Source organism: Sphaerodactylus townsendi, linkage group LG07 (assembly GCF_021028975.2).
Source record: "Sphaerodactylus townsendi isolate TG3544 linkage group LG07, MPM_Stown_v2.3, whole genome shotgun sequence".
NCBI lineage: Eukaryota > Metazoa > Chordata > Lepidosauria > Squamata > Sphaerodactylidae > Sphaerodactylus > Sphaerodactylus townsendi.
The window spans coordinates 73,596,225-73,609,743 of NC_059431.1; the positions used below are offsets into that span (position 1 = coordinate 73,596,225).

The 13,519-nt window shown below is 38.6% G+C and overlaps 1 protein-coding gene across 5 annotated transcripts in view; it reads right to left on the reverse strand.

The window, feature by feature from the left end:
• CEP78 (centrosomal protein 78) overlaps positions 1-13,519 on the reverse strand; it is a 60,222-nt gene that overhangs the window by 20,784 nt on the left and 25,919 nt on the right. For all 5 annotated transcript variants that reach the window (XM_048504042.1, XM_048504041.1, XM_048504045.1 and 2 more), the window contains exons 2-7: positions 12,422-12,690; positions 8,240-8,412; positions 8,080-8,149; positions 3,997-4,100; positions 2,781-2,955; positions 1,469-1,582 (exon numbers count right to left, since the gene is read on the reverse strand). In XM_048504042.1, the coding sequence (XP_048359999.1) occupies positions 1,469-1,582; positions 2,781-2,955; positions 3,997-4,100; positions 8,080-8,149; positions 8,240-8,412; positions 12,422-12,690 (905 nt within the window). The remainder of the gene's footprint in view (positions 1-1,468; positions 1,583-2,780; positions 2,956-3,996; positions 4,101-8,079; positions 8,150-8,239; positions 8,413-12,421; positions 12,691-13,519) is intronic.

Sequence of the window (13,519 nt, forward strand, 5' to 3'; positions counted from 1 at the left end):
AGGGGTGCAGTTTTTAGGCTAGCATCACCAAAATTTCAGGATACCATCAGGTGACACTCCTGATGATACCAGCCAAGTTTGGTAAAGTTAGGTTCAGGGGATCCAAAGTTATGGACCCCCAAAGGGGGTGGCCCCATCCCCCATTGTTTCCAATGGGGCTACATTTTGAGGGTCCATAAGTTTGGACCCCTTGAACCAAACTTCACCAACTTTGGGTATTATCATCAGGATAATCTCCTGCTGATACCAGCCAGGTTTGGGGGTGTTTGGTTTATGGGGTCCAAAGTTATGGATCCCCAAAGTGGGTGCCCCCATCCCCCATTGTTTCCAATGGGAGCTAATAGTAGATGGGGCTACATTTTGAGGGTCCATAACTTTGGACCCCCTGAACCAAACTTCACCAACCTGGGTGGTATCATCAGGAGGGTCTCCTAAAGATACTCTGAAATGTTGGTACTGCTAACATAAACATTCCTCCCCTGACCAAAAATCCAGTTTTGAAGGATTTTAACTCTTGTGTTTTACTTGGTTGCTGGTTGAGCTAAGGTTTTTTGTACTTTTAAAGTTATTGTTGAGACCATATTGTTTTTGTTGACCCTCTCTTCCACTTACAGAGCTAGTTTACTGTTTTTCTTTGAAATAAATATTCAAAAACATTTAACCAACTGAAGCCTCAATTAATGTAATTTTATTGTTATCTATTTTTATTTTTGAAATTTACCAGTAGCTACTGCATTTCCCACCCTCGACTTATACACGAGTCAATAAGTTTTCCCAGTTTTTTGTGGTAAAATTAGGTGCCTCGACTTACATGTGGGTCGACTTATACACGAGTATATACAGTACTTGCCAGCTTCTCTTCCCTCATTATGAGTACTGCTCAATAATGTGAACTACCTGTGAATGAATTCTCCATGGTTCACTATAAAGTCATGCCACAGGAATTACTGTTAGATGTTACTGACTCTTAATGTGAAAAGGGAGGAAAATCCACAGCCAGTTGTATACAACCATGACTAACTCCTTGCACACAACAGGAATGTAGACATGGTTCACTTCTCGTAACATTGTTAAAGGACTGTTATTACATGACGAGTGTTGCTTGGATATACTCTCAGTGGTTTAACCAGCACTGGGTTCAGCATGGAGCCAACTAAAGATATAAGCTACAGTTTTAACTATTTCAGACTCATTGACCACGGGGGCTGGCCTGGCCACATTAAGCCATTTGGGTTTATTGTGCTAATAGACTGGTTAAATGTTGGCACATTAAGTAGCATAGGTAAAGCACCCAGCAATACCTCAACATATATTAGACCAATCAGAGCGATATAATTATCACCCAGTAAGAGAAAGTTTATCCTCTAAAGGCTGCACTGAACATCCAGAACTTGAGGAAAAGAAAGCTGAGAGTCAAATACTGACAATAGCTTCCCATTCCAAGATGGTGAAATAAAACCACACATACCTACTAATGGATTTTGTCTAATATCCAGCACCACTAGTGTTGTATTAGTCTTAAAGGCATCCAAAAGTAATTTTGCCCCATCATTGGAAATTCCACATTGCTGCAAATCCAGTGCTAGAATATAAAAGAAAGTTAACATCACTAAATAGTGTAATCTACTTAAATTCAGCCATAATGTATTCACAAACCATCCACTTTTCAGAGAACAGTCTGCTGTCTGGTATATATTCAGCTTGCGATCACTGAAACTTGGAAACACTGGGCACAAAGAAAAACACATCTTACCGTGACATGTCTCTTAATATGACAGCCATGGACATGAGTATAATAGTAACAGCAAAAACTACCAGACCACACAGCCCCAGAAAACCCACAACAGCCAAAAACTTGGAATTTTCTTAACACCAGATACTGTAAAACATATACATATTTTGTCAATTTGTCACCATTCATGCTCACTGCACTTCTGAATTTTCAAATATATAGGCATCGTTTGTATATGAGCGTTTATGTACACCATCTCACTCTTCCAATAGCAGCTACTTTATTCAGTGTTTGCACTAAGAACATATTGTGACTGTTAGCAACAGTCCCAAGCTCACTTGATGATCACATCAGCACTGACAGGGTACACCCTGTAGAGGCAAAGGTCCCTTGGTCAGGCTAGCAGCAGGCAGCCTGGGAGGGACTTGGGAACCCAGGTGAACCTTCTTAGCAGGCTGCTACTCTCTTACTTAAGTGAGCTGCATCTGGGCCCTTCCCCACACTTGGCTCCAGTTCTCACCAGGTGGCAAGGGAACCACATGGAGGCTGGTGCCCTGGGGGTTTGCCATTCCATGGTTACCTTCCAGCATACGGGATGGGTTTATTGGGCAGAAGGTGGGTCACCTGATGTTGGATTTTTGCCAGTGCTCATGCAGTTGTATTAATTAAAACTGTAGCTTACTTTTCTCCAACAGTTTGTGTGTGATGTGTCATTTCCTCCCCTGCCATGCTCTCTCCCTTACTTCTGGGGCCATAAATGGAATGGAAGAACACATACTATTGAAAAAACCACTAGATTCACTATACTTCTTCAAATTTAGCTGCAGATTAGAAAAAGCTTACTGAGATAAAACTGAGACTGAGGGACAGGAGCAAGGAGAATAATGATTTGTGATTGGTTATGGCTTTGTAAAATAGTGGTCTATCTGAAGATGTAAACTCACAGGTAAAAATAGAAACATTAAAGGATAATGTTGGAGCTCTAATAACCCGCACAGAAAAAAAGTCAGTCTGAAATTCCATAGTCCATTCACTCACACACTCCTACCTTTGAGCCACAGATCTTCAGCAAGGTATCCTGCTAGGATAGTTGCTCCTCGGTCACCAATAAGCATGTTACAGTTGAGAGTGATGCGTCTCAAGCCAGCCATGCAGTCTAAATCAGGTTTTCTATATCGCAAGCTCTCTGCCCAAGCATCACCATGTCTTTTAATTGCCTGGTGCTTTAAAAGACAAGATCATAAAGGCCAAAAGAAATGAGCTTCTGAAAAGGTTTTGATCAGAAAAAATTGAATTGTGAATTATTTTATTATTGAACCATAGGAGTATTTAAAGTGATATTTAACATGTATGGGAATGAGCTATTTCCAATTCATTTTATTCTGTGAAGATATAGTTTGATAACATTATTCAAGAACTACTGGTCAACTGTCTGAATAGATTTTCTTGCTATGAATCTCAGGCAAAAAAAGACACCAAGTTAAGTCCAAAATGTAAAGCTCAGCAAAGAGGGTATGACATTTTAATTATCACCAGAAAAAGACATGCTCAAAGTATATTTTTTCTGTGCCATTTTTTGTGTCACAGCTGAAGTATGGTCATACCATAGGGCAGGGGTAGGGAACTTGTGGCTCTCCAGATGTTCAGGAACTACAATTCCCATCAGCCCCTACCAGCATGGCCAATTGGCCATGCTGGTAGGGGCTGATGGGAATTGTAGTTCCTGAACATCTGGAGAGCCGCAGGTTCCCTACCCCTGCCATAGGGTTTGCAAAGCAAGATATGTTCAGAGGTGGTTTGCCACTGACTGCCTCCATGTCACAACCCTGATGTTCCCTGGTGGATGCCCATTCAAATACTAACCAGGGCTGATCCTGCTTAGTTCTGAGATCTGACAAGATCAAGCTAGCTTGGGGTCATTCAAGTTAGGACTAGTTTATCTCACAGATTGCAATATTAAATATGCTAACTAGTGAGCACGTCACTGCAAACCCAATAAGATTTACATTCGAGTATACTTACCCTAGAAATTGAGAGTCTAAATGTACTCTTACAGATGTGACATAATTTAAAGTTGCTCTTAATTTTTAAAACAGCTACAAATCTTCTTCCAAGATGAAACTATTTTAATAGGTAGGCTAATATCTGTACTTAACTGCACAAAAGTTTTAAATGTAACACCCGAATACTGTTTCCATTGTAACTTCGCGTTGTTCACATTACCAGTTAATGCTCACAGGAGCTTCTGCAAAAGAATGTTTTACCTTTAAGACACTGGCTATGTGTTCTACTCCGCGCCAGGTCAAACTGCATCCTGTAAAATCTATAGATCTGATGCAAGCTGAATTCTTCACACTTTGACAGATTACTGGAAACAAAAACTGATCTCAGTACTGAAATAGCTTGAACAATTAACAATTAAAAACACTATGAAAGAAATCCAAGTACAGTATTCTACAATTTCAGATCATATCCATTTATTCCTATGCCACCTTATATAATATTTGGAGAGGGCCCTACTTTACAGGAGAATCTGATTTATATGGATTTCATATAACAAACATGCATAGTATGCTAGACTAGTGTACAACCATCTAGTGTACAAGTATCTAGTTTTATATGCAGTATATTATTCTAACTGAAATGAAGCTCTAATACTATTAGTGTATAATAAGGGCCAATACATTCAGGCACCCACCAGCCTGGGAGAGTGCTCCTTCCCCAAATGCTAGATCTATAAAGAGCCAGAGTACAAAAAGAATTATGATGTCATCTACTCCAGATACCTCTTTCACTCAGTTTACAGGTTGCCGCAGTAATTCTTTCTTACTCCTTTTAAACTGGTGGATAAAAGGAATGCAAAACATCATTTTGTTCTCTTTTGAAGGGACACAAACGTCACTCAAGTTATGAGTAACAAAGAGCAACAAGTAATGTCCCAACCAAGACCTATACAATAATCAGAAGAACAAAAATAACCAAACATGACTACAGGAAGCTAAGTGCCAGCTAAGTGTAGTGATTAGGATTTCAGACTAGAATCTGAGAGATGTAAATTTGAACCTCAGTTTTGCCAGGGAAGTTTGTTGGGTGATCTTAGGGCAGTTAACCCACTCTAACCTTGCTTGGTTGTTATGAGGCTAAAGGTGAAAATATTGTGAGCTACCGTGGGTCCTCATTGGAAAGAATAGTGGGGTATTAATGAGGTAAGTAAAATAATCTGTCCTTGTTCCAGAACAAGAATGGAAAAGGTTCACATTAGGGTTGACTGAAAGAAGTGTGCAACTATTAAGTTCCAGAACAGAAAGCTTTCAAAGGCAGAGTTCAGATAACTCTAAATATAGCCTAAGTTATAGTTGATACACAGAGTTATTCTTGGAAGGCTTAGTAAACAAATATGAGAACCATCAACCACTTTTCCAATTAGAACACATACTTACACTAAGCAACTGATTATCACTTTATCTGTGTGTATCCTGAACTGCCTATCCAACCAGACTCTATAGTATGTCAATACATTTGTGTCTGCCCTGTGTGTGTTACATATCATCAAGTTGCGTCCGACTTACGGTGATCCTATGAATTAATGACTTCCAAAACATCCTACTATTAACAGCCTTGCTCAGGTCTCACAAACTGAGGGTCATGGCTTACTTGATTGAGTCAATCCATCTCATGTTGAGTCTTCCCCTTTTCCTATTTCCTTCAACCTTTTTTTCCTCAGTGACTCATGTCCTCTCATGCAATCAAACTACAATAGCCTCAGTTTAGTCATTTTAGTTTCCAGAAAGAGTTCAGGTTGATTTGATCTAGAATCCACTGATTTGTCTTTTTGGCAATTCCACATCATCCACAAAATTCTCTTCCAACGCCATATTTCTTCCTGTCAGCTTCCTTCCTTGTCAGACTTTCATGTACATACATAGTAATGGGGAATACTATGATATGAATTATCTTGATCTTAGTCACATGTGACAAATCATTATACTTAAGGATCTCGTGCAGCTCCTTCATGGCTGCCCTTTCCAATTTCAATCTCCTTCTGATTTCTTTGTTGCAGTCTCCCTTTTGGTTGATGATGGACCCAAGAAACAGAAAATCTGAAACAATATCAATTTCCTCATTGTAACCCTTAAACTTGTGTATTCCCCCAACAGTCATTACTTTTGCTTTCTTGATATTTAGCTGTAATCCCACTTTGGCAATTTCTGCTTTAACCTTCATCAGGAGTTGTTTCAAGTCCTTCACTTTTTTGCCAGTAATGGGGTATCATCTGCGCTGCTCAAATTGTTAATGTTCTTCTCACCAATTTTCACTCTACCTTCATCCAAATCTAATCCATCTTTCCTTATATGTTCTGCATGCAGACTGAACAGAATGGGAAATAAAAAAATCCTTGTCTGAAATCTTTGCCATTCTGTCCTAACATTAGCTTCTTATAGGGATTTCCAATAAGCTTCTTATTCAGACCTATTGGTGCTTCTGGCACTATGAAAGGCTGATGCTCTCCTACCTGTTGTCTCTTTCTCACATGGGTGCTGTTTCCGAGTGACTGTGGCCCCATGGATTGAATGGAGCTACAAGAGAGAAAGGCATGGTGCCTGGAGAGAGGGGAATGGAGGGGTGAGGGGCACTGGGTGAAAGCCAGCAGCCCTGTCCCTTTCACCCATCACAGCCTGCCCACCACCTCCTCAGCAATAGGAAAAGAAACAGCTCAAACTTCTTTGATCTGTAAGCAGAATGAAGAAAAGAAATGAAAAGGGGAGTCCCGCCTGATTCATATACCTCATCCAGCGAGAAGCTGCTTCTTGCAAAAAAAGATAAGTAGAATTGAGTTATGTGTCTGATTTATGAAATGTGTCACAAATTTCTCCATGCTGGAATGAGAGTATCTAGAGGTCAATCAGCGCCATAATGCTGTAATGCTCTTCCATAATCTAATCATGTAAAAACTTAAAACACCCCAAGAAAAAGGATTTATAACTTACCCAGGATAAAAGGACATAATTGTGGCACAGCTGGAATTTTTTTCTTCAATACTATAAACAGTATTAAAATAAATAAAATAAATGGTATCGAAGAAAAAAGTTTTGTAGTAGAAAGCTGGTATAAGAGATTTTGATTACTGGATAGAATGTATTGTATATTACAAAGGCAAGATGGGAGTCATGTAGTTGTATCTGTTCTGAACCTGTAATCTATGTTTCACTTATTCTTTTATGGTTGTCACAATAGTTATGGGATAAATGTTGGGGAGGATTGAAATTGACATTCTATTTTTCTTTCTTTACTGTTTAGTTCTTTGTAGCTGGTTTATCATGTTGTAGTTATACAAAATAATTAAAAAAAACATTAGCTTCTTAATCAGAGCACAAGTTGAGCATCAAAACAATCAGATGTGGCATTCTCATTTCTTTTAAAATCAACCATAGCTTTTCATGACCCAAATAGTCAAAAGCTTTGCTGTAATCTGTGAAACACAAGATGATTGTCTTCTGAAATTCTCTTGTATGGTCCAGAAACCACTGTAAGTTTGTAATATGATCTCTAGTACCTCTTCCTTTCTGAATCCAGTATGAACATCTGGCATTTCTCATTCCATATATGGGAACAATCTTCAACACACTCATAGCTGAATTCAAACAATGCTTCTCTAGTTCCCGTCTCCAAACACCTCTCATCTACTTGAGATGTATCAATCACAACTTCATCATGGTCACACAAGAAAGAAGTTCTATTAGACTTCAGCAATTTCCACTGCTATCTATGTGTTTTCAAATAAAATGTTATAAAATAAAGTGTTTTCAAATAAAATGTTACGAAAGACACTGTCGGCTTAACCATCCTGAAAAATCTGCAGTTGCAGAACATGTTTTAAACAAAACTGGACATAACATTTTATTTGAAAACACTGACATTCTGGACAGTTCAGAAGGTTACTTTGCCTGTGTGTCTCTCTCTCCTCTTTTGCTGGAAGAAGGGAGAGATCCAAAAGTTTAAGTGATTCTAGACATGTGACTTCAGCAGTTAACACTTGCTTGACTGAAAGAAGCAGCACTTATAAAATCCTAATGGGTCTCCTATGCAAACACTTGTCAGGGTCGAGGCTGAGAGTGTGTGATTGGCCCAAGATCACCTGGCAAACCTCCATGGCATGAGTGGGGATAGGAACCTGTGTTTCCCAGATCCTATTCCGACAACTTAACCACTATGCCGTGCTTGCTCTCATGCTTATTACCATATTCAATAATATATATAAATCAGCACATTACAGACAGAAGTTATGTATAACAACCATACTGCTTCATACAGTCAATCTATTTTTCTTTTAAAAATTCAGAACTTACTTTTTAAACCTCCATCACCAACTGGTGAGTGTGCTAGCGACAGGCTCTCTAAAGATGTGTTCACCAATCCCTTTAAATTAAAGAAAGTATTTTTAACCAGGAATTCAGAATTGCATAACTGTCTGAAAAACAAACATTAATTACAACTCAATAATCTTACTTTTGACAATAATATTAAGTCTCTTTCCCTCAAAAGCAGTCCCTGAAGATCCAAATTTCTCAGGACATTTGACATCAGACAACCTTTTATTGATTTACACAGTTGACCAGACAAGTCTTTGGATCGAATTGCTGGAATTCTTCTTTTGAAAGAAGGTCCGTGTCTTTCAGCACCTATTAGACAACAGCAAACCAAATTACTTGCAAAATTAGACAATATATTTGGACTACCTTCCAGGTTCCGGTGATGAGTGTAAGCCAGTATACACTTTTACTCCTCCATGCTTGTATCTTTTTAAAGTTGAAATATCTTCTGCTTTGGATGTATTTTATCAAGTACAGTTAACATAGAGGACTTTTAAGTGTGAGAAGGACTTTGGAGAAGCCATTTTGACTGAGTTGCTGTTGCCGCTGCTTAACATATTATCAATCCAGCTACAAGCCAAGGACAAGGAAAGCAATTTCCTAACTGAAAGAAATACAACTCGAAACATTTTTAGCTTTGTAATTATTGCAATGGGAGGTTGTAAAAGGAGGAGAATGAATGACAATGAAGATAACAATAAGGAAAGAAATGATGCTGTTTGTTCACCAGCCGATAAACAGAAAAAAAAATCTGACTATTTTATGGTAGGGAATATACCTAAGAATAAGATAATGTTTGGTGTTCTAACCACAAACCACTTTGCAGTATTAGATGATAGCTATAGGAATAGTACTACTCAAGAGGAAATACTAGAGAGGCTGCAACCAAAGGTTAGGCATTCTGTGCCTGATTCAACTAATTACCTTGATAAACCGCTCTTAAATAAATATGCAGAACTAACAGCCAACTCAATCTCCTTAATTTTTGAGTCTGTAAGAAATATGCAGTCTACATTGGACTTGCTTTCAACAAAGTTGGACTCAGTACACAAGGAGCTGCAGCATTTGGAGCCTTTTAAGAACATCATTCCCTCATTCTGCAAGCACCTAACCTTAACCCTTCATGGGTTAGGCCAGCCCAAACATATCACATCTGTGGATTGCTTATCTGCACAGAACCTCATCCTTCAAAAGAATAAAATCTGTTTGCTAGCCCACTCTTACAGAGGCTTATTGTCAGCATGGACAAATGGAAGAGAGATTATAAAACACCTTGCCTGTATCCTCAATCTGAAACCAAATTGGGTGGATCTAGTCACTTATGAGCTGCTTCCTACGGATGGAAATTATTGGGAAATACTTCTCACTTTTAACACACACAAAATCCCATTGCAGCTACTGAAGAAGAAAAAGTTGAAACTTTTAAATATATTTTAACAAGGGTGTTTAATAACCCTTTAGTATTTCCTCTGATTAATCCAGTGTTCCCAGATAAGGATAAGCCTATGACACAACTGGATGAGAGAAAGTGGTCAGCAACAATAACAAGCTCGGATCACCTGGAAAACTCAATTGAGACAGACTTACTTCAGCCCTTTAAGAACCTCCCAAGAACAGAACAGGATGCAATAATTAGGTGGTTAGGTGAACTTAAGTGTTACCCAGCTTTGTTCACAACCTGTGAAAGCTGGGTAACATAAGCCATTTGGAGACTGGTGCCTCCAACAAGCCTCTAAAATCTTTAACATCCCTAATTGTGCGTAATCTTTCTGAGGCACAAGAATCCCAGGAAATAAGCCTGATTAGAGAAATTTTGGAGAAACCAAGTGAATATGAAGTGGATTTGAAATTCCACAATGCTATTCAGATAAATCTTCATCCAATTTCAGGGGAAAAGTCATGAGCACAGGAGCTCAAAGAACTGACCTCTTCAACTCACATTTCCCATTCTAACTTCCCTGATTTATTTCAACAGGCAACAGATGTTAACAACCAGTTTGTCTGTCAGAAGTTCTATTCCTGTTTTAACATCAGTGGCCCAGACATCACTAAGAAATGGCTGCATCCTAGATGATGTAACTGGAAACTTGGATAAAATTGAACAACTAAATTGACAATCAATTTTGGTTGCATTATGGAATATTGCAGGGTGGGCCACTAAGGCCACAGATGTCAATTTTATAAATTTCCAAAATCAATTTGATATTTTGTTTCTACAAGAGACATGGATGGTTGACACCTTTGATATTCCTAATTTCTGTTCTATAGTATTAGAGGCAACTCCATGTGCAAGGGGGAGGGCAGACCATCAGGGGGTCTGGGAATATTCATCTCGACCCATTTAAAGTTGCATGCTAAAAGAATCTATAGCCCATGCCCATGGGCTTTGGTGGTGTTATTATACTCTTAAGTCAGTTTGTTTTCTGCATGTTGATATCTATCTTCCTCCTTCTCAATCTAAGGCTCAGGTTAATTTAAAGTGGGCCAAGGTAGATGAAATGTTATGTTATCTACCACTGAACTATCCTACAGCTCATTTAGCTATTGGTGGGGATTTTAATGCAAAAATGGGGCAGAATGATGAACTGTTGTTAGCTAGATTTGGGGCATACCTGGAGGACAATGATACATCATATATTTATAATCAGAGAAATAATCTTGATACGGCAATCAATTATGTGGGCATAAGCCAGGAGATTATCCAGGGCAATTCACTCTCTGGTCTGGAACTAAAGCATCAAATTACCTGTTGGATTCTCAGGAAATCCTAAATAGAACCAGACATTTTACAGTTGTTCCCCAGGTAGAAAGTGATCACTTTCCTCTTGTGCTGGATATGACAATTGGACATTTGAGATCTTCTAGGATCTCACACCTGGGACTCTCAGTAGAGTCAAACAGATTGAGAATAAAATGGAATACTCAAATAGAACAACAGTTCATTGACTGGTTTAATTCAGACATAGGTAGGTTGACAACAGTGAGGCTCTTAAACCAAGTTAATAAACGGTCAATGTTAAGGGGGTATGAGGAACGTACAAACCCCCAAACCCCTTTTTCAAAGAACAGCAGAGGCATTTCTCATTTAGGAACATATAATAAACATTGGTTTGACCACAATTGCATATTACCGTAGCTAAGGAAAATCTTATAAAATTATTCAGCAGCTTTCAAGCTGGTTTGATTTCACAATCTCAAGTATTTGAAGGGAAAAGAGCCTACAAATCCCTAATAAGATATAAGAAAAAGATAGCCATGCTAAATGGCAAGCTTTAATAAGGGCAGCAAAAACTAATGATACCAGAACTTTTTGGAGACTAATAGCGCAGAATAAGAATTTTCACAACTTTACCATGGCAAACTCAATTTCAGCAAAGGCCTGGGAGATCATCAGGCTTTAACATGGCATCACTCTGCCTTGTCTGATATTCCTCTTTGGCCTCCAGTGACCCCGGAGGAAGTTAAAATCACAATCTTGAAACTACAAGATGGAAAGGCCCCGGAAAATGATTTTATACCACCAGAATTACTGAAAACCAATGTAGAATGGCTGAGCTTTTCACCTACATCAATAGTACTGCCTATATCCCATCTGATTGGAGTGCCGCAATTATAGTCCCCATTTTTTAAAAAAAGGTTTATCCTCAGACCCAACTAATTATAGACCAATTAGCTTACTCAATGTTGTGAGCAAACTATATTTTTGCGTATAGGTTTTATACCATGGACTTCTGTACATGTGTATAATTTGATTTTGTTTTTCTTCTCTTTTTGCTGGCCCAATGGCTGTAATAAAACTGTCTGTCTGACAATATGTGTGCACAATACATATACAATTTATGCATCATATATCCCTCCAATCATTTTGGTAACACTGAAACCATTGTTACTCACATAGCATGCTAATTCTGCCTGCCCCACTATCTCTTCTTTGCTGTCAAATGAAATGTCATTTGTCCCAACCACACAGTGGCAAAAGATATCCCAAACATTCTTAAGTAAAATTCAAATCACATGCATAATTCCTACTACTACATAGTCTACTGAAAAGCAGAAGAGAATGAAAATATGTAAAGAAAAAACAGGAAAAATTAAAAAGGAAAATAATCACAGCCCCTATTTATTTTCAGAATTGCAGATCCAATAAAACTGTAAGTTTAATAGAGTTCACTCTGAGTTATTATCTAAGAAAGATATTTGCCCATCTCTGAGCTACATAAATTCAGTACAATGGTGATACTTTATAAAACAATGCCTCCAAATGAAAAGCACTTACTGCAGCTAGCTATGGTATAATTAATAGCATAAGAGTCTCTACCTGAATCTCCATGTCCCTGATGGTGCAAGCTTCTTATGGCAATAGAAGTCAAAGTCTTGTTTTGTCTGATAGCATTCAAAAGAGGAGCCCAGTCATTGGCTTTAATACGATCTACATTTATATCAAGAATACCATGAAGTTTTCTAGCTTTCACAGCTGGCAGAGGCAGACACCCAGCAAGTGAACAGAGATGCTCATAATGTGAGTAAAAATCCAAACTGCACTGTCTCCGTATTTTCACTGAGTCAATCATTTCCACAGTAGCCAAACTAAAAGGAGAAAAAAATAATAAAATGCCATGTTATTTTATAGTCAACATACAATATTTTTAAAATTCTATACTAAACTCATGAGAACCATAGCCCTGGTCAGGATTTCTCTCTAAGATAGAACACTGGGGGATGCTGCTATGCTCCCTTCCTGTTTCTCTTGTTCAGGGAGAAGAACCTGGAGATTCTGCATTTATTTGGAAAGCTTGGTTTTAACTTCAAAGGATAAATAAGGAACTTCAAAAGTGCAAAATCACTGTGTTTATTTCTCCTCACACCAGGAATTGCAAAACGAGGGTCTTAGTCCGCTTTCTTCACAAGCACAATTCCAGCAGCCTAGCACATCTAGACATGCCTACTTTATTTTATTCACAGGCTTCATTTAAAACCTGCCTTTCTCCCCAGGGGGACCCAAATCAGTTTACATCAGCAGTTCTCAACTTGTGGGTTGCGACCCCTTTGGGGGTCGAACGACCATTTCACAGGGGTCGCCTAAGACTCTCTGCATCAGTGTTATCCATCTGTAAAATGGATAAATGTTAGGGTTGGGGGTCATCACAACATGAGGAACTGTATTAAAGGGCATTAGGAAGGTTGAGAACCACTGGTTTACATCATTCTCCCCTTCTCCACTTCATTCTCAAAACAACCCTGAGGGTGTGTGACTGGCCCAAGGTTACCCAGCAAACTTCCTTGAACCTGGTTCTCTTGGATTCAGGGTCTCCAAAGCAAGGCAAGTAAATAGATTTAATGGTCCCCAACCATACTTCGTAAGAATGTCATACATTTTTGCATATTAAAATGCAAACTCACAGGCTTACAAACATAT